The 25,919-nt window shown below is 40.8% G+C and overlaps 1 protein-coding gene across 1 annotated transcript in view; it reads right to left on the reverse strand.

Annotated features, from left to right (window-relative positions):
- Window positions 1–857: 857 nt before the first annotated feature.
- Window positions 858–25,919, reverse strand: part of LOC124793141 (trypsin-1-like) — a 40,978-nt gene continuing 15,916 nt past the window's right edge. The window contains exons 3-8 of the mRNA XM_047258000.1: window positions 7,872–8,001; window positions 4,745–4,884; window positions 3,129–3,217; window positions 2,592–2,708; window positions 2,174–2,351; window positions 858–1,001 (exon numbers count right to left, since the gene is read on the reverse strand). Of these exons, the coding sequence (XP_047113956.1) occupies window positions 858–1,001; window positions 2,174–2,351; window positions 2,592–2,708; window positions 3,129–3,217; window positions 4,745–4,884; window positions 7,872–8,001 (798 nt within the window). The remainder of the gene's footprint in view (window positions 1,002–2,173; window positions 2,352–2,591; window positions 2,709–3,128; window positions 3,218–4,744; window positions 4,885–7,871; window positions 8,002–25,919) is intronic.

Genomic DNA, 25,919 nt, shown 5'->3' on the forward strand with positions numbered 1-25,919 from the left:
AAAACCGGTTTCTAGTTGGGAGGAATTTGTCTATGCTTTGAAATAAATAGGTAGACATTAAGAATGATGATGCAGTATGTTAATAACATTTGTTTTCTTTAAAAGAGTTTTCACATAAAATATTCGCATTTATTACTTTTTAGCACGCCCTTGTAAAACAGATTAAAACTTTCGCTTCAGATTCGTAAATTCAATTTCGTTGCTTCTCTTTCAGTGCCAAGTGCAACATAAATATCAGACTTATTATATCCACGCTACACCTTGTTGAATACCGTGGCTGCTATTCAGTTAAGTGTTGTTAATGGAGAACAGGCAGCTTTTAAGAAAGCTTTATCTTATTACCGTAACCGTTTCTGGCTGGCTAACCTTGTGTTACTACAGTATTACGTTCGTCAGCAGCCCGTCATTGGCTCCTGCCCTGCATAAGAACGTTTGTTGTACTGCCACAGCAGAAAACATATGTAGCGTCCGAAAATGGGTATACCTTTCAGAAACCTCTCGTGGCAGTGCAATAAAGCTTTTGTAAAGGTTTTTGTTGCTGGCTGCGTTCCCCGCCATTAGTGCATATAAGAAATGTGTTTTAGATGAGTCATGGCAAACTTGTTTTGCAGCGTGAATTGAAAGGAATGGAAACGGGAGGAAAACGCCAGCAGAGAATATTATAATGCGAGTTTGCAGTTTCAGTAAAACTGAAGTATGCAAGCTTATTCTGAAACCGGATGTGTTTCCCGGTTTCAACCAACAACTTAGGAGAATTGTGGATTAAACGGCACACAATAACGAAGAACGTAGATAAATGTTTAGAGTATTTTTATTACCCTAGTCTGAGATCAGTTGACAATTGCAGCACGACGTATTCAGGCGTACTGGTTGACAAAGTCCAAGAAAGCAGACACCCTGGTGAAGACGGAAGGCGCTCCAGTAGAGCCGCAGGGCACGATGCCCCAAGACACGACTCCGATGAGGGCTCCGTCCTGGGCCAGCGGTCCGCCGGAGTCTCCCTGCAGAAAACCAAGCCACGTGGTCAGCACACCCACTCTCGTTCTACGACACACACTACGCTCTACTATGAATGCTAACTTCTTTATTATTAGTTGTTCCACATTTATAGATCCCCGAACGTTCATATGTTGCAGAGAAAGTGAAACTTCATCATTTCAGGCGGTTTGTAAGGCTCCTCTCAAACTGATCATTCGTTTTACCCAGAATTACCACAAAGAAGTCCCTTGTTGAAACTCTTGCGTATGCAGACGAAATAGTGAACAAAACCATGTTCTTATTATGGCGCCTGCTAAGGTAGATTAATACTGTGCCACCACCAAGTGAATAAGAAATATTGACCATTTTATGGGTATATTTGTAGGCCTGGCAGGCAGGACGGCCATATCGCTAAGGGCATTCACTTACTCACATCACGCATAAAGAACTGACGGTTCAGTGCACGAGCAGGTAAACATACACAACAGAATGGCGACTCCTGTTGACCGCATTCCATCATTGCTGCCAACACCGTCGTTAACCGCTCTTGTTTGTTACGTCGGAAAGCACTACAGCTTCACCTGCTCGTGGTCCTTTTTTGCATATGAGTCGATCGATCACATACGATTTGATTACACAAACATATATTATTCGAAGAGCATGAATTACCCTAATAAACTGACGTATCGGATGCTACAAACGGACAATAGTGCACCAAAAAACGTACACTCTCGGGCACACGGAACAGAAAACGGCATGCTCGGCCAAGCAACTAATATTTGATTTTCTAATCTACAAAGTACACATGATACAAACAGATATAACGTGACACGGCATAAATTATCCTACGCAACTGACGTATCAGATGTTTCTAACGATGTTGTAAAAATAGGTTATAGGCACGTATAAAAATGGTTCAAATGGCTCTGAGTACTATGGGACTTAACATCTGTGGTCATCAGTCCCCTAGAACTTAGAACTACTTAAACCTAACTAACCTAAGGACATCACACACATCCATGCCCGAGGCAGGATTCGAACCTGCGACCGTAGCAATCGCGCGGTTCCGGACTGCGCGCCTAGAACCGCTAGACCACCGCGGTCGGCCAGGCACGTATAATGCTAATGTAACGCGGAAGGGTTAATACGCTTAGCTCACCGCTGTTCATGTGACTTGCAGTGGTCTGCTACGTACCGAGCAGGCGGAGATGCCGTCGTTGACGGGGCCGGTGCAGATGTTCTCATCGTTGAGCGGGCTGTCGCCCAGCAGCTCCGCGCACTCGGTGTTGTTGATGATGCTGACATCGACCCACTGCAGGATGTTGGGGTAGTTGGGTATGATACCCGTGCTGATGCTGCCCCAGCCGGACAGAGTCGCCGTCGAACCATCTGTAAAAAACAATAGCCGTAAACCCTCCTGTAGTGCGCCACGTGATCGCATGACGGGTTTCCGTATAGTTTAATCAGCTTTAGCCGAAAGGGACGAAAAATTCTGATTCCTGTTGATGGTTACTAATTCATGAGAAGAAGTAACGAAAAAACGAGTAAAGTAATCACGAATTTCGAGCGTCCACACATTTTGTTTATAAATAGCCATGATGCCGGAAGAGGTGATTGACTTACCGCTGGGGACGGATCCAGCGGTGGGCAGCGAGATGGCCTGTACGTTGCCGCTCAGAGAAAAGCTGGACTGCAGCAGGAAGACGGCGATGTCGTTGATGGCGACATTACTGTAGAACAAACGACAAATTAAATTAAACACCCATCGTCAGTTGAAAAACCATTATTGCAGGCATATATGCAGTACATATATCATATTGGTAAGTAACTAATGGTCATACAGTGTACCAGAAGCAGTGTCCTGTAACCTGAAAGACAGAGCGATAATCTCGACATTCGTTATTAACGATTGTTATAAGACTAAATGATTGGGAACTCGCCGGCGGCACTGGAGAATAAAACTCTACAGAAGAATGAAAACCGTTTGCAAACTCCACACTTGGATACTTCTGAGTAATCAGAACCAACTCTTTACTATAGCTCTTAGGCACATTGTCAAGAACAGTACCGCCAAGAATAACAGGCTATAACGTATCCATTCCACACAAGTTTAGACCACACTTAATATAGAATTTGTGTGTGACACTTACTCAACGTCCGCGTAGTCTGGGTGCACTACCTGCTGGGATACGCGCGCCCTCTGGCCGTTGGAGTACAGTGAGTTGATACCAGCCACGGCCTGAAACACACGACAGAAGACAACGAAGTCAGAGAAAGTCATTTCCGTTTCTTCGCACAGTGTTAGCTGTCAGGGTATTCGAACGTACTAGAGGACTAGAGTTATGTTATACTATCTAATACGTATCTACCCTCTCAGGAACTGTATGCAATTTTTCGGCGCAACAATTGGACAGATGACTTACCGACGCATACAGTGGTCTCATTCACATGGAGTATGACTCAGCACAATTGAGAAGACAATGTGGACATTCTGTGTTGCTTAATATGAGACCGTAAAATTTGTTGTGTAGCTAAAGACCTACGTTTCTCCATTCCCAATAGGCAATACAGAAATGATTCCAACAGTTGTGAGTGAAGGGTGAAGCACACTGAGATGACAGAAGTCATTGTATACCGATATGCACACATGTACTATCGCTTACACGGTCTGATTTGTACTCATGTGATCCATGTGAAAAGATTACCGACGCGTTAAGGGCCACACGATTGGAATTAAAAGACTTTAAACGTGGAATCGTAGATGGAGTTAGACACATGGGACGTTCCACTGCGGAAATCGTTAGGGAATTCAATATTCCCAGATACACAAGGTCAATTTCTAACAATACCTCTCATTAACGACCGAGAACTCCGGTGTCCTCGTAGAGTTGCAGTGCTAGCAGACAAGTAACACAGTGCGAAATAATCACAGAAATCAATGTGGGGTGTATCCGTTAACGGGGCAATGCAAGAAGCGTCTTTGCTAACAACACGCTATCGCCCACAGCGCCTCTCCTGGGCGGAAGTGGGCTAGACGACCGGAAAACTATGGCCTGGGCAGATCAGTTAGTAAGAGGGATGGTAGGTCTCGCGTGTGGCGAAGAACCACCAAGCCATGGACCCAAGTTGTTAATAAGACACTGGAAAAACCGGTGGTGGCACCGTAATGGTGTTGCCTGTGTTTACACCGAATGGACTGGGTTCTCTAACCAATTCAGCCGATCATTGACGGAAAATTGTTATGTTCGGCTACATGGAGATCACTTGCAGCCATTCATGGATTTCATCTTTCCAAACAACGACATGCGTTGTCACTCGGCCGCAGTTTTTCGTGATTGCTTTGTAGAACATTTTGGACAACTGGAGCGAACGATATGGCGAACCACATTGCCTGATATGAATCCCATCGAACATTTATGGAACATAATCGAGAATTCAGTTCGTGCACAAAGTCCGACATCGGCAACGCTTTCGCCGTTATGGAGTCGTGTAGATTCGGCATGAGAGAGTGTTTCTGCAGGGACTCCCAGGGACTTGCTGAGTCCATGCCACGTTCAGTTGCGGCACTACGCCTAGCAAAAGGAAGCTCGACACGGTATTATAAGCTATCCCACGATTTTTATCACCTCGTTGTATGTACTAATATCCTTCATCGTGGCAGTACAATATACCGAGGTTGGCTGCAGTTACTTAACTACATTAACGATAACTTCATCATAAATTACTGCCTTCCGTTTTGATAAGCGTTAGGCAGCCTCGTACTCACCTCGTAGTGTCCGATGTAGGGGGGGTCGGCGCAGTGGCCTGCGGTGACGACGGTGCTGGCGCTCACGATGGATCCGCCACACATGTGGGACCCCAGCCCCAGCTGCACCCACTGCAGGGACACCTGGTACGGGAACTGGCCTGCACACACAGAAAACACCGGCTCAGCGCGTCTACCAGTACCAGGAAGCAACGTCAACAATATCGGCAATAAAAGATTAGTATGAAAATCTTGCAGCTCTCGAAGAGTGAAATTACAATAAAATCCAGACCATTAGCTGCTTACAGACGTTGATAAATATCAACGGGGCAGTTGAAAACGTGTTCCCCGACCGGGACTCGAACCCGGGATCTACTTCTTACATGGTAGATCTTCTATCCGGCTGAGCCACCGAAGACACACGGGATTGTGCTACTGCAGGGCCTTATCTCTGGCACGCTCCCCATGGGACCCACACTTCCATCTTACTGTCGACACACTACATTTATAGTTCCCCTGCCCACTATACTCATTACTCACGACAGTCAATCTACCGATTCCCGTACGAATTTGAGCAATGTGAGTGCATCCGCGCTGAAGAAGGTCGTTGGTCGGTAAGCATTATCTATGTGAAGATGGCATCTGTTTTCGGACATGTATCTACTGATAAGAACATGTATGTACTTACAAGCATTATGTACTGTTTCTGTACGGGTGCAGCTGCCATGAGAGGTAGAAGTTTGACTGTATGTGGTTGTATTTTACATTATGAATATCATAGTAACGAGCACTTCGTTACAAAAGACTAAACTTGTATACAAATGTGGGAGCCAATGCTTAAACTACGACTTCTCTTACAAGATAGGCTAAGGAGAGGCACACCTACGTTTATGGCATTTGTAGACGTGAAGAAAGCTTCCCGAGATATTGACTGGAATACGTTATTTGCAATTCTGAAGGTATCAGGGGTAAAATACTGTGAGTGAAAGGATACTTACAATTTGTAAATAAACCAGACAGCAGTTGTAAAAGTCGAGGGACATGAAATGGAAGCAATGGTTGAGAAGGGAGTCATACAGTGCTGTAGTCTGTCCTCGGTGTTAATCAGTCTGTAGATTGAGCAGCCAGTGAAGAAAGGAAAAATTTTATGGAGAAATTAAAGTTCAGGGAGAAGAAATATTAAGTTTGAGGCCTTTCTATGACATGGCCATTCTGTCAGAGACAACAAAGGACTTGAAAGAGCAGTTGACAGGAATGGACAGTGACTTGAAAGAAGGATTTAATATGAACACCAACAAAAACAAGACAAAGATAATGGAATGTAGTCGAATTACATCAGGTGATGCTAAGAGAATAACGTTACGAAATGAGATACTAAAGGTAGTAGGTGGGATCTGCTATTTGGGCAGCAAAATAGCTGAAGATAGCCTTACTACAGAGGTTCGCAGCAGGAGAGTTTCTGTAAAGTCTGGAAGGTAGGAGACGAGGTACTGGCAGAAGCAAAGCTGTGAGGACAGAGCGTGAGTCGTGCTTAGGTATCTCAGTTGGTAGAGCACTTGCCCGCGAAAGGCAAAGGTCCCGAGTTCGAGTCTCGGTCCAGCACACAGTTTTAATCTGCCTGGAAGTTTCATATCATGCACACTCTGCTGCAGAGTGAAAATCTCATTCTGAAAAGAAGTTTGTTACCATCGAGTATAGATTTGCGTGTTAGGAAGTCTTTCCAGGAGGTATTTGTCTGAATTACAGACATAAATGAAAGTGAAACATGAACGATAAACAGTTTAGACGAGAAGAGAATAGAGGTTTTTGAAATGTGGCGCTATAGCAGAATTTTGAAGATTAGATGAGTAGATAGCGCAAACAATATGGAGGTACTGAATAGAACTGGGTTGACAAGTCGCACAATCCGACTAAAAGAAGGGACTGGTCAATACGGCACATTCTGAGATATCAATAAGGAATCATCAATTTAGTATTGAATGATGATAATTATGATCATGTTTGGTTTGTGGGGCGCTCAACTGCGCGGTTATCCGCGCTCGTAAAAATTCTCAATATGTGCTCAGTCCAATCTCGCCACTATTTTGAATAATGATGAAATTATGAGGACAACACAAACACCCAGTCATCTCGTTAGTATTGGAGGGAAGTATGTGTGTGTGTGTTGATGGAAGCGGGGGGAGGGGGGGGGGGGGGGGATACAGTAGCATCGAGAGCTGCGAGCTGCATCACACCAGTCTTCGGACTGAAGATGTAATAGCAATATTCACAAAAGCTTTATCTCCAGTAAAGCACAGGTGGAGGTATTTTCTCACGATAGAAAGTAATATTGTAGACCTAATCACATGGTGCTAGCAACAGTCAACATTGATGCACTGAGTGGTTTTCACGTAGTCCTATATATAGATAACAGTGTCATACAGGAGACGAGTGTATAGTAATGTGATATGAGCTCAACGGGCACGTCACGTCAACGTATGTTACGGTGCAGACTGCATTCAACCGACTGGACTGGGCTGAACGGGAAATGAGAAGGTTTTCCACAGAACTGATGGGGAAAGATACAAGTGAAACCTACTAGCTACAAGAAGGGACACGGTGACAGAACGTGTGTTACGACAGCACGAAATATCTTCTATGGCCAAAACTGTTTCGGGAAACGGAGACAGGAACATATCCATCATATAAACTAGGACACTGTGTCTGAGTGCTGCTCTTAGACGAGGAGGTTGGCGCGCCTGAGGACGTCCTAAGGGGACAGATCAGGCAACTCAGTAAACAGACGAGAAAAAGAAAATGCTGCATATCACGAGTGACTGTCCACGTGCAAAAGTATATAACATGTTTTGGAGGTGATGGCTGACAGATGGGTACCTTTGGGAGAAAGAAAGAAAGAAGACTGGAGTTGAAGGTCTCATCCACATTAAGATGATTGGAGACGGACAACAGGCTCGGAATTTATCAAGGATGGGGAAGTAAATCGGTTGTTCCTTTTCAAAGGAGCATTTCCAGAAGGGAAGTAGAGAAATCGCGGAAAGCCTAAATCTGGATAACTGGACGTAGAGGTGAACCCAGTGTGCCACCAAGTGCGCCACATCGCTCGCTGGTATTTATGGAGTACGCATCACGACATGAGGGAGCGACTTACCTAGGGAAGCATCTGAGCCACCGGTGATGCGACCGTGCTGCAGGCCAAACTTCCTCAGGGGTCCGCTGTGTGGAATACGGCGGACTGGCAGCTCAGCAGCTGAAACAGAATTAAATCCACTTTCAGTTACCTGTGAACATCGACCAACTCTCATGAATAAATTCAAATAAGTATAAACGCTCTTCAAGTTGGAAATGTGCGTTACACCTAATTCTATCACTTTAACACTACAGAAGCCTTATCGTAAATCGAGAATTGTGTGGTATTTTCCTTGTTGGTACATAGCCAGAAATAAATAAATAACATGATGTTGCCTTCGTCGTTCATTACATACTTTTTCTCGATTTTAATATTTCATAATTCTCACAACAAATATAAAAATTTTAAGGAATATTAAGAATACGTCCGCCTTGTTTTTCCCCATTTTCTTCGGTTTTGTTTTCGAATTAATTTAAATTCAATCCAATAAATATTATAATTACTTAATCTACAATATTATTTCCTTTATGGAAAAGAAAATCAAGAAAACAATTCGAAAGAAATTTAGTTTGCTTAACCAATATCAGTACAACCGGCGACAGATACGCTCCGAATGGAAGGTTACGTACTCTCCTATGACTAAAATACCAAATGTCTCTGGATAACAGTACTGCACCGTCGAAAGAGATCGCGTTTCCTCAACGTCATCAAATCAGCATTTCACCTACTTGTCACACTTTGCGACACTGTGTAGATCGTACGGCTAAAGTCAACACGATAAGTGTCCCGTACACCACTGCTGTAGAGTAACTGGTGTTACACTGCTTGGCAAATCTCCGATCACTCCACAGAGGAATCTAGTCTTCATTCGCTGCCGACCCATCAGTTTGGCAAGGTGAGAATACCGTCTCACTATTCATATCAACATTTCTTCGCCAAAGCTGTCTAAAATTTTTGTGGATTACTGTAGCTGATGTACTGCCCGACTGAATTGTTCTTTGAATGTAACTGTCGACACTAAGTGTCGCACAAGTACATACTAAATGATGCTGGGACTACCACCAGGTGTGTGGTCACTGCTGCAGGGATCTACTGTCGCAGCAGTTATTAGCTTTAAAAGAAGTTTCTTCGTTTGGCACCACTAAAAATACTCTCATTGGGATACCGTCCCACTGTACTTCTCATCTTCTGCTAAAAGCTAGAATTGGCCCACATGGGTACTGTCGTTCTGCTTATGAAGTGACAAGTTGTAAGTAGGCTGTTTATGTTTTCTTATCGGCAACGTTACGTAGCGCTCTATATGAAAATCACTGGCTGTGCTGTGTGCAGTCTGTGGCTAGTTTGCATTGTTGTCTGCCATTGTAGTGTTGGGCAGCTGGATGTGAACAGCGCGTAGCGTTGCGCAGTTGGAGGTGAGCCGCCAGCAGTGGTGGATGTGGGGAGAGAGATGGCGGAGTTTCGAAATTTGTAACACTGGATGTCATGAACTAATATATATATTATGACTATTAAGGTAAATACATTGTTTGTTCTCTATTAAATTCTTTCATTTGCTAACTATGCCTATCAGTAGTTAGTGCCTTCAGTAGTTTGAATCTTTTATTTAGCTGGCAGTAGTGGCGCTCGCCGTATTGCATTAGTTCGAGTAACGTAGATTTTTGTGAGGTAAGTGATTTGTGAAAGATATAGGTTAATGTTAGTCAGGCCCATTCTTTTGTAGGGATTTTTGAAAGTCAGATTGCGTTGCGCTAAAAAATATTGTGTGTCACTTTAAGCACAATCATGTATAATTCTTCTAAGGGGACGTTTCATATGTCGACCCTTAGCCTAGGATACCTCACTGGAATCTTCTGATTTTTTCTTGTAGTTTGTGTAATTAGTGTAGATTTTGTTTATTGCTAGCGCGTAATTATAGAGAGAATTTCCTTTGTAGTTGTAGTTTTTCATTGTTGTACACAGTTGTGGCATGCATTTAGATTTGCACCAAGTATTTCGCAGCTGCGCTTGCAATTAACTAGATATTATTTTCAGTGCTATGTTTATGTGTTCTCTTATTTTTGCTCTTCAAATTGTGCTTTTCTGTGTTGTCGTGTGAAATATTGTGACAATAATGGCGTGTGAAAAACGTAACACTAGGCTCCAAAGTAAACTGAGAAATAATAGTGACGATGAGCGTAGCTTATCAACACCACTGTGTAGTGAATTAACAGACATTCGAAGTAGTAACTTGGTAATTGTACATAGGGAAATGGAGCGGGCGGCAAACAATGGCGTAGGCAGTGAAACAATTAGTGAACAGGGAAGCATTATCGATAGATCGGTCGGCAACAGCTCGCCTCAGGAATCGGGAATGACAGAACACAATATTGCAAATACTGCAGACTCAGGTTTTGGGTTCTCACCGTTTTCACAAATGAGTCGAGACACATTTTCCGCTTGTCAAAATGTGAATGTTGCCGGTGCAAATTCACTGCTGAAAAGCACTGAGGAACATGTTTCAGACACCAGTGCATTGTTATTACAATTAATGCAACAAATGGGACAAAAGCTTCAAAAGTTAGACACAATGGAACAAAATCAGAAACAAACACAGCAACAGTTAGACACAATGGAACAAAATCTTCAAAAGTTAGACACAATGGAACAAAATCTTCAAAAGTTAGACGCAATAGAACAACACCAGAGACAAACACAGCAACAGTTACACACAATGGAACGAAATCAGAGACAAACACAGCAAAAGCTTCAAAAGTTAGACACATGGAACAAACTCTCGAACAAACACGTGAAGATTTAACTACTGAGTTACATAACATTGAATCGAAATGTCAAAAAGTCTGTAATGACGTAAAAACACAAATTTGTGAGCATTTTCAACCTATTTTTTCGCGTCATGAAAATGCATTGCAGAATCACGAAGCAGCCATAAAAGAACTGCAAACTATTGTTCATGAAAATCATGAGACCTTGCAAGCTAAAATGGACTCAGTTTCATCTACCGATTTGGTTACGCAACTTGCAAAAACTCAGGAAAACTTAAAGGACACAGTAGATTCGATTTCAACACAAATGGACACTCTGAAACTTGGTTCAGAAAAACACACTGAGGAAATTTGTTCACTATCGGAGAAAGTAGCCGAACTTCCGGATCAGGTCACTAACTTATCTACAAAGGTAGATGATGATCTGAATGACACAAGACCCATAGCCTTCACTGACACAGAAGAGAATGAACAAAATAGAAAATTCAAACAAAATCAAAATCAAATCAATACGCAGTACAAAAGAGAAATCCGGGAACTACAAGATCAGTTGACGCAGGTAATACAAGAATTACATATTTCAGAGGACACTCGCGCTCCAGTACGGGAAGAGGGACATAGAAATACGGAACAACCACAAAATAATAACACAGGACACTTTGGAAATTATGAAAGAAATTTGCATGGCGCATTGGATTTTGAGATGGAACCGCCGAAACGAAGTAACAATGAGCGATGTGCGACTCGCCGACACGATGATTTCGACTATAAGCTGTTCATTACTACACGTAAATTCAAAACATTTAAGAATTCTGGCAACGACATTCATCCACAAACATGGCTCCATCAATTCTCTCATTGTTTTCCTCCCAACTGGTCATTAGAACACAGATTAGAATTTATGTGTGGCTATTTAGAGAATGAACCAGCTGTAAGAATGTGATCGGTCATTCACGATTGCCACAGTGAAGGAGAATTTTACCATGCCTTCCTCTCAGCATATTGGTCTCAAGCCACACAAGACCGAGTAAAACATGGCATCATAATGATGAAACGTTTCGAACAATCTGAATTTTCCAGTCTTATGAAATATTTTGAAGACATGTTGCATAAGAATCAGTATCTTTTAAACCCATATAGCCCTTCAGAACTCATCCCCATTTGCTTAATGAAATTTCCTGAACATTTAAGAAATATTATTTTGGCAGGACGTTGCAAAGACGACATTGAAGCTTTTCAGGGACTCTTACAAGAATTATAAATTGACACAGACAGCCGCGGGATGCGAAAACAGGAAAACAATCACTACGGGTCACATCCGTCACAATTCCGTGACGACAGAAACAATAACTGGCAACGACAAGCCTATTCCTACAACGCAAATCGTGAACAAAACATACACCACCCATATGACAACCACTGGCAATAGTAATGAATAAGACAGAGACAATCATAGAAATAGACAATTTGGCAACCGGAAAAATTATTATCACGGGAGACAGAATAACTTCAGATGCAACGGTCCACCATGCAGTGATAATTCAGGGAGAAATTCTCCATCACTTAACCGACAAGAAAGAAACTACAGGAACTACCGACATGACGACAGACGAGGTAATCATAACGACAGACCTGAATTTCATCAGAACTAGCGGGATTCAAACAGAGCAGGGCACTTTCGACAACATGAATTTGTAGAAGTTAGACCTCCAAATCCCAATAACGACGCGCGCGAACAAAGGAACAGACAATGACTCGGACCGCAGGTAGCCGCGTGCGCCGGCTGGCCCAAGGAAAAATAACATAGACGCTAACCTTGAGAAAAATTCCAGTATCTTTTACCGACGTATACCACATGATAATTGCGTTGAAGTTGAAACTCTGCGTACTAGGAAGAGTAAAGGTTTATACCACATTTCACATGTAAAACCGTTTATTGAAAGATAAGCTGCTTTTTAACTTTGTCTTTGTCATAAAACGTTTCACTTCACGTTACTTGTATACTTAAGAATCTGTTAACATGCAACAATGTCTGAAGTTAAATATCCAATCAAGAACCAAGAGAACTTATTTAAACAGAAATTACGAATGCATTGTTATTGTGAACAGACAACACAGTGTTATTGTGTGTGTACATTCTTGCTTGTTAGTTGCACGATTACGTAACGACTATAAGGCTTACATACTTAGAACATATACTGGTACTGCTAATGAGATTCTAATGCAACATTTTGGTTTACTTGAAAATACATTCTGTATTAAAGTACTTTCTGAGAGATACCAGATGACACAGTGGTTAGTTTATGTAACAGCTACACAATTATATCACGACGTTACTAATGAGTGACAATTTACAATGTTGCTTTTGCGGTGTATCTGTTTTATATCTGCACAGTTTTTTCTGAATTCTTCTGCAAAGTAAAACATGTTTTAGTAGTAACTTTTGTGGTATAGCTACAAGGAGACAGCCTTTTCCGTAGCACAACAATACGTTACAGCACAGTACTTTCATCATCACAACAATAAGTGTAATAAGTAAAATATCTATACGCAATGCATTTCACTTTTGTTTATCATGAGGTAAGTACATTGACTTCTTCAGAACTTAGCTTTCGGAGGACGATAACTTTGACACTTCAACAGAGATTATCTTACAACAAGACGCACAGTTTAGCGCTACAGTACACATATTTGAGTGATTAATTTTGTACTTAAAACATTTATTTTTAAAGATATTTGAAGTACAATGCTACAAAGGTTTTCCGTGATACATTTCATTCCATTGCTGTAATCTGTAACACCTGAGGGTATAATTACATTAATCCTCAAGGGGTACACGCCTACTTTGTGTACCATGTGTTTGGCAAGCACAAGGAGCCCTAGCTAATATGGTATTTGCTTATACAACTTTACACATCGGTACCATATATCTCTAACAGAATCACACAGCTATCTGATCATTTAACAGAGAAAGAAACTTTTTTTATTACATCAGTGACAGATGTTTACGTAATTATGCAGTTGGATAACTTCATACTTACGAAATTGTATTTTGTCTGTACTTTGTGAACTGTTCATATTTTTTCAGAACCATTGTGATATTATGAGAGCTTTGAATGATATATTTGGTATGGGATCACGATTTTTAAAGTACGTTTGAGGCAGATGACACTATTGACATGAGCAGAGAATTTTTTTTTTAGGTTTTGAAATTATTGAAGCTATGACGATTTTGAGATTTGACTGAGGTGTTATGATGTTATTATGACGACGACGATGTGTATTATGCTGCTGAGGTATGGTTATGATTAATAGGCTGATGCTATATGAGTTATTTGATTATGTTACGTATCTGTTATGATGAAATATTGAAGAAGTGTCGACGAATAAGGTAAGGAATAATGAGTAGTGGTTAGGGACTCTGGTTTGTGAAAAAGGTTGTTGGAAACCAAGAACAGTACTTTAAGAGTTATGAAATGTGTGTAAATGCGTGAATGTATTACAATGCCGACGAAAATTTTTTGGACACTGTTATATTCATAAGATTTTGTTTCTACACATTAGCAACGCAGATTCTTGACCTGTGAAATATTTTTATATGAGACTGTCACTGTATTGCAAACTGGTGTTGTAAATATTTCGGTAAGAAAGCCAAGTGACCTTGACATAATGCGTCTTGAGCGGCCAGCTGTGCGTCGCCTGGAAAAAAGCCATTAGTGCCTTTCCAGAGGCACAGGTAGAAAAAAAAAGGGAGGCCATTATCCTCGCTATTGACATTCCTTTGTAGAAAGCACCGCAAATATGACACGCTCATTACTTGGAAAGATACTTACATCTGCACGCCTGATTATGACAAGCGTCTTTCTCGAGAATTGAGAGAATTTTTACTGCCTTATGAAATGCCATATGGCTAATGAATGATGTTTCATGCCGTCCTTTGTACATATTTGCTCATTTTCTTTAATATCTAGTTTCTAGCTGCACTGCAGCATTGGTTAAAATAAAATTTTATGAATGTACTAATATAGATATTTTATGCCTGCAGATCCAGTAAACAATAACTTTAAAAAAAACGAAGGAGCACAAAAAGACATTTCCCTTCACAGGACTTGCATACATAATTTTCTTTTCAATTACTGGGTAATTTTTTTGTAGAATTAGTTTTTATAGTGCACCACTTTAATTACATAGACATTAAGATCTGAATATACATTTCCCTTGTCTAACTGTTGTCTTTAGTGTAAGGTTTTTTTTGTGCTTGAGCTATGTCATGTTTAGATATAAGTTATTTCTGCTGCTGTTTGCCAGGCATAGTGTTACTGAATTTGACTTTGTATTACTCTGCTAAGCCAGTTTACTACTGATTTATTTTTCTTGTTTGCTGCACAGTGCCTTATATTAGTTGTAATATTGCAATTGCTTTGCCTATTTAAATTTTTTGTCATTGATGTTTGTGTTAATTGTTTTGTGCTGCTGCATTGCCTCGTCCCTTAGCTTAGCATCTGAGCTCAGTAGATTTAAGATAGCTTAAGAGAAGGTAGACTAGATAAGAGAATGAGTTGTGATGAAGTTGAAGAAATGCACTGAGAGGTTATACGAGAAAAATACAGAAAGCATGCTTGGATAGGATTTTTTTGGTGGAAGCAAAGGTTGAAATAAGACGAACGATCTATGGAATTAAGTTTTGGGTTGGACTGCAGTACCAAATGTTACACTGAAAGCGAACCCTGTCCTTTCCTTTTGTGTTATCCCACTATGTGTTTGCGTACCCTTGTGTATTTGTTTTCTTCCTGTCTCTGTGTAGTTTCATAGAATTTTTTCTTCTTCTAATACTAAGCTACATTCACTATGATGAGGAATACTGTTATCCTCAAATATAATTGGCATTAATAATATGTTATTTTCTTTGTAAATATGCTTAGACATTATTTATTCTGTTTTGTTTTAATGCTCATGTGTGAAGTTGATGTTTCAAAATTTATTCTGATTTTTTATGTATTTACTTATGTCATAATTCCTGTAACATTGATGTATATGCTTATTTCTATTCTTTTGTAAAGCCTGCACTACAAATGTTATCTATATTGTTATGTTCTTTAATGATGTTTTCTGTACCTTTGTAATTGTATTCTCATGTCATAAATTTCAATTGTAATTGACACCAGTTCATCAAATTAAGTAACTTGTAAGTTACATTTCATTGCACACGTTTCTGTTGGTTATAGTATATGGGCAATATGTGAGAAGTTGGGACTGTTAGTGTTTGCATGTGTGTTAATAATTCAGCAAGGGACTGGATAACAGCATTGCTGGTTCTAAGGACAATTCCAAAAACTTTGTGAGTGTACAAGTGGTGGTTTATGGACTTGCTATCTTCTCTGCAAGACTCTTCGATGGTGATTGTGCACCTGCACAGTCGCAGCAGATGGCTGCTGGCCATCTCTACAAGGACTACAGTGGGTCTACACCTTTGATGACCCACCAATACCATTCTTTCTACAAGTACTGCAGTGGGTCTGCACCTCTGGTAGCCCACCAATACCGTAATCTCTACCAGGACTACAGTGGGTCTACTCTGTGATGACCTACCTACCAATATTCTTCAAAACTTCGACTGACTCTGTTGTGGGTTTGCTCTGTTGTGACCCATTACCTGTCTGCACGTCAAGAGTCAGCACTGTCTTTCCGTTGGAAGGACAACACTACTTGTTCAAGACTGCATGGAAATCCACTACTTCTGTGTGCATTTTCTTTTACTGCTCAGACTTCGAAAAAAAAAAAAAAAAAAAACACTGAAATTTTACTGTGATGAACAATCTGGAGTGTCTTTATGGACTGTGAGAAAATTTTAGGTTTTGACTAACATTGTATAAATAAGTGTGTGCATTTGATATCTTTGTTATTGTAATTATGAAAAATTTTTTCAAATCATTATTGGCCACTGTCCAAAACAATTTGTAAAATTTTTTGTGGGGAGCATGGGGGCTATGTAAGTAGGCTGTTTATGTTTTCTTATCGGCAACGTTACGTAGCGCTCTATATGAAAATCACTGGCTGAGCTGTGTGCAGTCTGTGGCTAGTTTGCATTGTTGTCTGCCATTGTAGTGTTGGGCAGCTGGATGTGAACAGCGCGTAGCGTTGCACAGTTGGAGGTGAGCCGCCAGTAGTGGTGGATGTGGGGAGAGAGATGGCGGAGTTTCGAAATTTGTAACACTGGATGTCATGAACTAATATATATATTATGACTATTAAGGTAAATACATTGTTTGTTCTCTATTAAATTCTTTCATTTGCTAACTATGCCTATCAGTAGTTAGTGCCTTCAGTAGTTTGAATCTTTTATTTAGCTGGCAGTAGTGGCGCTCGCCGTATTGCAGTAGTTCGAGTAACGGAGATTTTTGTGAGGTAAGTGATTTGTGAAAGGTATAGGTTGCAGCGCCATCTGTTGTTGAAAATTGTAACTACTGTAATTTCGAAAGTTTGTCTGCCTGAAAATGTACTGTTGTCCCAAGCATATTGCAACAAACGGTATATTTCTATCGCTGCTCGTTTAATTTTTATTGCGGTTTCAAATATACTGGTCATTTTTGAAACACCCTGTTAATGCGGTGTGTAAGTCTTTAAGAGGACCGTTGACGTCCACTACGCTGAAGACTTTATAATGCGTTTACTGCTCAAATACAAACGGAACACTTCTTATCCTAGAACATTAAAGTACTTAGATTATCCTCTTTAAAAAAAGTAGGAAAAAAAAGGAGAACAGAATCAAGTAAAGGAAAACTTAGGTCCTATACTGCGAAAACACTACTTCGGTTATTTCACCACTTCCCTACGTTAGCTAGAGACAGAGACAAAACAACAGAAGCTGTAGGAATGGCTGCCTGCCCTGACATCGTACAACAGAGACAAAAATATCTCCTGCTGCGACAACCACTCACCCAACACGCAGGCAGCGAGCGCCAGCACCAGAACGGCCTGCCTCATCATGTTTGACTGTTGGTGTCTGGAGAGGAGATGCCCCGTAGCGCGACCATACGACCTTATATAGCGATCCGCTAAGTGCCAGGGGCCGAGATTTGGACTTTTGGACTTTTGATCCAGCGATGGCGAAATTCAGGAAACTGAAATACTTGACAGCGTGACGCAGGGCTTAGATTACAGGTGGCCACTTGGCGATCTTGGTAAGTATCGCAACACACATTCATATCAGTATCGGTTCCCCTGTAACGCAGTAGCCGTGGATGAACTGATCACAAGGTTTCTGCTGCTGATGTTATGAATGATATGAAGATATACATTTATTAACCCTGCAAGTGAAAAGGAACGAGGTGTTGTGTACGGACAGAAGTGAATAGCGTAACAATGAACGAAAAAAATTATCTAGAATTAGACTGAGGCGTGCCTCCAAATGTTGTAAACAACTGCGATAAAAAAACGTACAAAACACAGGGAATTAGTGTAGCTAAAGATTAAATCTTTCGTGAAATGTTTCCACTAATTGAAGCGAATAATAGAAAACCGTTGGATAACACTGACCTCGATCAGTATCATAGATAACAAAAAGGAAACGAATTTATTTATACGATACTGAAGTTCCCGTGTTGTTCCGAATTACGATGCGAAGTTCCTTTGGACATCCATCCCGGTCGGATTTCCGGAGGTTGGTTTGTTCGTTTGTTTAAAAAAGGGTGCCGGCCGCGGTGGTCTAGCGGTTCTGGCGCTGCAGTCCAGAACCGCGGGACTGCTACGGACGCAGGTTCGAATCCTGCCTCGGGCATGGGTGTGTGTGATGTCCTTAGGTTATTTAGGTTTAATTAGTTCTAAGTTCTAGGCGACTGATGACCTCAGAAGTTAAGTCGCATAGTGCTCAGAGCCATTTGAACCATTTGAAGCTGTAGAATGGACTCACAACAATCAAAATTTGTGCTGGAAAGGGACACGAAAATGGATTTCCCGCTTATCGCTAGCGGTCACCTTACCATTAGGCCTGTACGGGAATATACATGAGTCCAGGTTGTAGATTCATGGCAGACGAATGGAATTTATTGTCTGCCCGTGAGTCGTGCACGTATAGCCAAATGGTGAGGTGACAGCTCGCGATGAGCGGGAAATCAGAGTTCCAGGTCCGGTTAGCAACAAATATTCACTGTCGGCATTTCATTATACATCTGATGGTTGTCCATATTCGGAATTGTGAATACACTGACTTTGAGTTTATTTACGGTGTGAAACAGATTGTTATTTGGATAACATGGGAAAGGGTCATGCAGCTGATTAAATTTGGAAACTTGATATAAACCACCTGTAAACAGTCACTGTTGAAGACAATTTATATTATTATTTGTCGGAATCCGAAACAGACAAAAATTTAAACCTTTCGTAAAACAAAATTCCCGTATCGAGCTCTTCAGATCGACTAATATTTACTGTTGAGTACCAGTATACAAAATCAGAAAATGGTACATAGTGAGAGACGTACATATCGTGTCCGTACTGAAAAAGAAATACAGAAAAAATTAACTGGATAATATATACTAAAAATATGAAAAAAATATGATTCCAAAGCTATTTCTCTATTTCACTCCGTCTAAACGAGAATCACTGGAAACTGAAGAGAAGTTAGAGAAATCGGAATAGGTTCCTCCAAAGTAAAACAGGAGGTCGAGAAAGAAATAGGGAAAACAGGGGCTATCCCTTTCCATACGCGTATGAAAGTTGGAAAGTGACGGTAAAAGTTGGTGCTCCTCACATTCAAAATTTCAGTCCCAACCGTTGACGCAGAATAGACCGAAATGGGGAGTGAAAACTCTCAGACGCAAAAATGTTCAATTGATTTTCACAAGGCGCACTCGATAATCAAGCGATAACCGTTCTTAAATGTGGGGTAACTATCTTAGAGGTTACCGAACATTCATTCTCCGTGTCCAGTAGTCTTTATGTGCCTGATATTTCTTTCACTAGCACCAAAAGCCTTATCACTACTTGGCATCAGTATTCGCGATCTTTTGCAAGCTCGTTTCATGTACACGCATTAATATTGATGATCTGTGTTTGAAGCTTACTATCCTCGTTGTATTCTCTCACAGGATTATCATGGGGTCCTGGATATAGGTACGTTTCACTGTAATACATGTGACAAGAAAGCGTGCTGTCAATCGTACGGCAACACAAGCCTCAAACAGCTCAATCAATGTCCAAAAACACTGACACCATTTCTGTCAGTTTCCGCTCCTTATCGGATATTCTTGAATATTTGTGTGATGGGCCTTGCAACAGATTGGCGGCAAAACACATAGTTTACATATGCTGGAGTAGAAAATGAATGAAATGTTTGGCTCGTGGACGATTAGATGTAACGAACCCCTTACAGGGTTGTCCTGAGTGCAACGCTGGTCACGAACCATTAAATCGAGAAAAATTACACCATGGAAGCAAAACTTTCCTATCAAGCGTCTCTGTTCAGGCTACAGGAGTCAGCCCTATAACTAAAAAAGCGCTTCACTTGTAAATTCTTATTCACTGTATTTCAGTACAATTATCTTTACTTCGAAACAAGCTAACGAGAATCAAACTCCCAGTAAAATGACTACGTTGTCTGATCATGACACTGGATAGCTCCTAGGGTGGTGGTGTCGAAAATATTCTGCTCCCTGGCTAAGGTTGTTAAATTCTATCCGCAGAGTTCCTTAAGATAAAAATGTTGACAGACATTTGTACGACATTCATGACTTTTTCTGGCAGCGGATCTATCAGTCACGGCCATGATGCTGTAACAGCAACACCTATAAATAGAACATTCAACTATTATCATAACATCCATTTTATTACTATAGGTTAAAATATTCTTTAGGGCAGACACTCCCACTGTCGCTGGTGCGCTTAATGTAGATTTTATAAACGGTAATGAAGCATCAGGAACTTTACGGTACGTGATAAGATCGATCGATGCATATCAGTCGAAACATCGTAACATGACCTTCTTTCCACGTATTTCGCAGCAAATGTGTTTATTTATTTATCTTTCAGGACCAGCAGAGCCAGAGTTATTTTGTTACAAAATGCGTCGTTACATTACAGATTGCAGATTAGAAAATTTGTAATGGAAAGAATTAAAAAACACAAGAAATTGAATTATACAGTGTAGGCTTTCACAGCCAGTATTAACTTCAATTACCGGTCTGGGAGACGGCGGTGACAGAGTATACGAGAAAATGAAACACTACGGAGAAAACTTCTCAACTACTGTGGGCAACTATTGTATAGAATAAAATGAGTGCGCCACAAGGATACTTTTCAACTTGGATTTAAATACTTCGGGTTTAGTATTACTTTTTTTAATTCTGCTGGAAATCTGTTGAAAATGATACATGCTGAATAGGCAAATCTTTTTGTGTATACCTCAAGAAAGTATTATCCAAGTGAAGTTAGTTTTTCCGTCTAGTGATCACTACATGAAGTGTTTGAGTTGCTTCTGAATGAGACAATAATGTCAACAATAAATCTTATGATGTAATATGTCTACAGTTCAGGAACAAAAAGTTCACCAACTGTCGCAGCCGACCAGTTTGATCGCTCTCTCTTGAGCTGGTAACCTTCTTGGTGATTGCACAGAGAGCCCCCGAAATACAATATGATACCAGATAGCAGAGTGAAGGTAATGGAAGTAAAGGTGGTTTCGCGTTTGACACAGACTGTGCAGATTAATTTTATAGAGAAGATAGTAGAATTCGGTTTCTGCACAGTATCTTCTATATGATACTCCAAGAAGGATTCCATCTAGCCTCAGACTCAAGAATTTAGGACATAATTCATAGACTGACCAAGCTCTAACGTTAAGACTTAGCTTTTACAAGAGTCACGTGTCACAAACTAGCAGCATGGCTACACCAAAACAAATACCCTCACAGGCACCAAGCACATCGCACAACATCTCAAGTCCTTTTTTGACGTTTGTGTGACCACGGGTACTTTCAGACAGACGAATGAGCAGGGAGGTGGCGGAATGTGCATGTTCAGATTTGGAGGACTACACCACTTCCGCATTACAATTCGCCCATTCCCCAGCAATAGCTTCCCCAGATGTTGCACAGGAAGCGGAGGGCCTGTTAGATCACTGGTCTTAAACCCCTGGATATCTACGACTGGGGTCATTTGAAAAGCGTTGTGTATGCAGAACCAATTCCTGATGTGCAGACGCTTCAACAGCGTGTTCACGATGCCTGTGACGCTGTACTGAGAGAGATCCGAACGTGCGAAGGACTGCAGCAATCCGCGATGCATCGTGCGAACGCGTCCATTGCATCCTATGGAGGCCATTTAGATCATCTGTCGTCACGTGGATGCTATGAAGCTCTGTACAGTGTTCCAGGGCAATTTGTTGCCGTTGCACGCGCATCTTGCATGTCCGGATATATGTTCATAGGACCTTGTTTCTTCCATTTCCAGTCAGGAATCCTTCCGTTCAGTTTGTCGGTTTTATTAATGTTCACACTGTATGCATCTTTCTTGTTTCATTTTCACATTGATGTATCATAATGTAACTATGAAGTTTCAGTGTATTCTTTATCTGTTTGTTTCTTCAGCTTGTGGTTCAGTCCTTTTACAAGCAATTTTTATATTTATCATGCAACACCGAGTCGGCGAAGTTTTACCAGTCTTGGGTAAAAATAATGTGAGTGGTAAAAGTGACGTCTAACGCACAACTGCACTTTATTTGTGGTTTTCTGTGGTGTGTTTACATGTTATTGTGTTGTTCGAAGGGTACTTTCTCTCAAGTGGCTTTCCTATGTTTCTCTTTGAACCTAAATATGCAACTCACAGCCTTGCTGACAAGAAGGGAAGTATTATTCAGAACCTTTCGAAATAAAGACTGATTTTGTTTAGCTCCCTATTACAGCTTTCCTTTCTGAACTACAACGATTTGTTTTACTTGTTCACCCAAATTTTCTGAGCTCTTCGCTAAATGAAAGTACAGTTAATGCGGAAAAATGAACAAAAGTTGCCTAGCACCCACTGTGGTAACTGGTCGTCCAGACAAGCATAAGTAAGGGGCCTTTGAGCTGAAGTTCATCTACGTTACGCAGTGTAATTAACTTATCAGACGGGTCCGAAACTGTCAACAACGTGTCGACGTAAAGACTACAGTTTCAACATAATTTTATGTAGTTTCGAGAGTTAGCAATTAGTCGGAAAATCTGCACCAGTCTGTCAGAAAGAATAATTACTCACCTGTTCGACAGAGAAATTAATGAAGCAGCTTACATGAGCAGTCGTGCGCCGGTTTATCATCCTGAAATACCATGAGGTTCTTAACTAATGTATTCCACTGTTTAACTAAGATAATAAGCTAAGAAATTCTTTTCAGTTTTGGATATTACGTCGACATGATAATGGTTGTCTTATTAAAATTAGCCTTATAATGGGGAATGCATTCAGTAAGTAGCTAACTTTACCCCACAGTGACGTTACTCCTTTAATAAAACAGTATTTTAAGAAGTCTTGGTGTTATTTTACTTCTTGTAAAATGTAGATTTGCAGTTTCTATACTTGTACATTTCAGTGAAATAATTACAGTGAACTGTTTATCCAGACATCGACTCCACAGGAATCAACTTTGTCAACAGTTAAGATAAAACGATATCGCACCATTTAGCAGAATGCAAAACCGCAGACTTGTCGGAAATATGTCTTCTTATGAATTGAAGAAGGACAATACGACACAATGGATTTCTAAGGCATTTCACACATGGCGTTGAAGAGAAGACACACTTGTCACGACAGTAGTATGGCTACCAAATCTTTCATCCTCAGTTGAAGCAGCTACAGTCGCTAAATATCTAAGACGGCGGCGGTGCGAAATTTTAAAGTGGTCGGCAGCGATGGTGGGACATTTTTAAAAATGGAGTATGGCAGTGGCGGGAAACTAAAAAATGGCCGATGGCGGTGGTGGTAAATTTAAAGGATTCAAGGTGGTTGTGGTGGAAATTTAAAAATAGAAGATGGTAGAACTAGCCCAGTTGTGCTTCGTACTGTCTAACCTCCTAACCTCTTCCCCTCCTCTTGCCACCTCTCTTCTTTTCAGGCAACCATATTAAAATGAGACAGCCAGTCGCAATGTAGTTATCAGACCACTTAAGCTTCACTGGAATTGCATAAAATGGCGTGATTTTCAAAGATATAAGGTATGTCCTCATCGAAAAAATATGTAACCTCACTATAATTGCCTAACATGACGTCATGTTAAAGAAAAAACGTCACTTCACTTTAATTATGTAACTTGTAGAAAGTATTATCAGTGCTACAGTATTTCCGAAATATTTTCACCTGAATTGTGTAAAGAGTTGCCACCACAAACACACACAGATATACACACACACACACACGCACGAACACGCACACACATACGCCTGAGAAACATATTACGAGCTTCATTGCTGTTTCGATGGCCATAAGAGAGTGAGAGAGAGAAAGAGAGAGAGAAAGAGAGAGAGGGGGGGAGACAGAGGGAAAGAGAGAGGGGGGAAAGAGAGATAGAGAGAGGGAAAAAGACACAGAGTGGGAAAGAGAGAGAGGTGGAGAGGGGGAAAGAGAGAGAGAGAGAGAGTGAGGGAAAAAGAGAGACAGGGAGGGAGGGAGAAAGAAAGAGAGAGAGAGAGAGCTCATGTTAGTAGGCATGAGTGTTTCATTTGATGTCCAACCATTCGCTAGGAAATGACATATGTCAATTCCAACTGATATTACGTAAAATTCTACCTGTAATGCTTACTTGCATCAAGTTCAAACACTATAGTGTATTACCGTGTGAAAGTCACACAAAAATACTCTAGACAAACTTTTTTAAAAAAGTTTATTACACCACATAAAAAAGCTAGGCACACTTCCTTCACTGCATACAATTACATATACTGCTCAGCAAAACCTATTACATATACAGATGCGCAAGTTGGATATTCTGAGGTTAAATGTACAATGTTTCTGCACATCATATTGCTAATTTTTTTAAATCAAATTCCATAGTTTTACATTTTTCATGTTACGCTAAAATTAATTACAATCTACATTTTTACTATATGATCAATTATGATGGTTATTTGTTGATCACGGATATAGATGAACACGTGGTGACAGACAGTGAGAAAGAAGTTAAATTATTTAAATTGTTAATTTTTCGCGTCCCTTAACCTTTTGTCATGCACTCTCATGAAGTCTACATTATTACTGAAATCAGAAGAACTCAAGAGAGTGAGAACACCCCTTTGTGAAGACAAAGTTGCGTCCAGTCGGTTAGGAAGAATTATTTATGTGTGAGTACGTGAATTCACCTCCATTACAAATTACACTTATATTTTCAGGTGGTATCAATCCCAAGCTACAATTTACAGTTACAATTTACATTCTTCACACACAACTACACATTTCAGATTTTTCACACTTAACATACAGTCTAAGACAAGACAAAAGACACATCACAAAGGAATTATACAAAAGGGATGGAAATCAGTAGATCTGATGTACACGTCAGAAATAAAATGATTACAATTTCAGATATATTTCATGAATTACTGAAGAGAAAGAGCTTCGCAAGTTGAGCAAGTCTGCAATGCGTTCGTCCACCTCTGCCCTTTATGAAAGCAGTTACTCATCTTGGCACTGATTGATGGAGTTTTTGAATCTCCACCTGGGATATATCATGCCAAATTCTCTCCAACTGGCACGTTAGATGAAACTTCTGGCGGATTAAAACTGTGTGCCGGACCGAGACTCGAACTCGGACCTCTGCCTTTCGCGGGCAAGTGTTCTACCGTCTGAGCTACGCAAGCACGACTCACTCATCCCCCCACCTCACACCTTTACTTTTGCCAGTGTCTCGTCTCCTAACCTCCAAACTTAACAGATCCTCTCCTGCAAACCTTGCAGAACTAGCACACCTAGAAGAAAGGATATTGTGGAGACATGGCTTAGCCACAGCCTGGGGGATGTTTCCAGAATGTGATTTTCACACTGCAGCGGAGTGTACGTTGATGTGAAACTTCTGGGCAGATTGAAACTGTGTGTCAGACCGAGTCTTCAACTCGGTACCTTCGGTAGAGCACTTTCCCGCGAAAGGCAAAGATCCCGAGTTCGAGTCTCTGTCTGACACACAGTTTTAATGCGTCAGGAACTTTCGTATCAGTGCACACTCCGCTGAAGAGTGAAAATCTCATTCTGGCACGTTAGATGACCAAACCCTTGAGCGGGTTGGAGAGTCCTGCCGATTATGCTCTAGACATTCGCAATTGGGGACAGATTTGGCGACCTTGTTGGTGAA

Source organism: Schistocerca piceifrons, chromosome 1 (assembly GCF_021461385.2).
Source record: "Schistocerca piceifrons isolate TAMUIC-IGC-003096 chromosome 1, iqSchPice1.1, whole genome shotgun sequence".
Taxonomy (NCBI): domain Eukaryota; kingdom Metazoa; phylum Arthropoda; class Insecta; order Orthoptera; family Acrididae; genus Schistocerca; species Schistocerca piceifrons.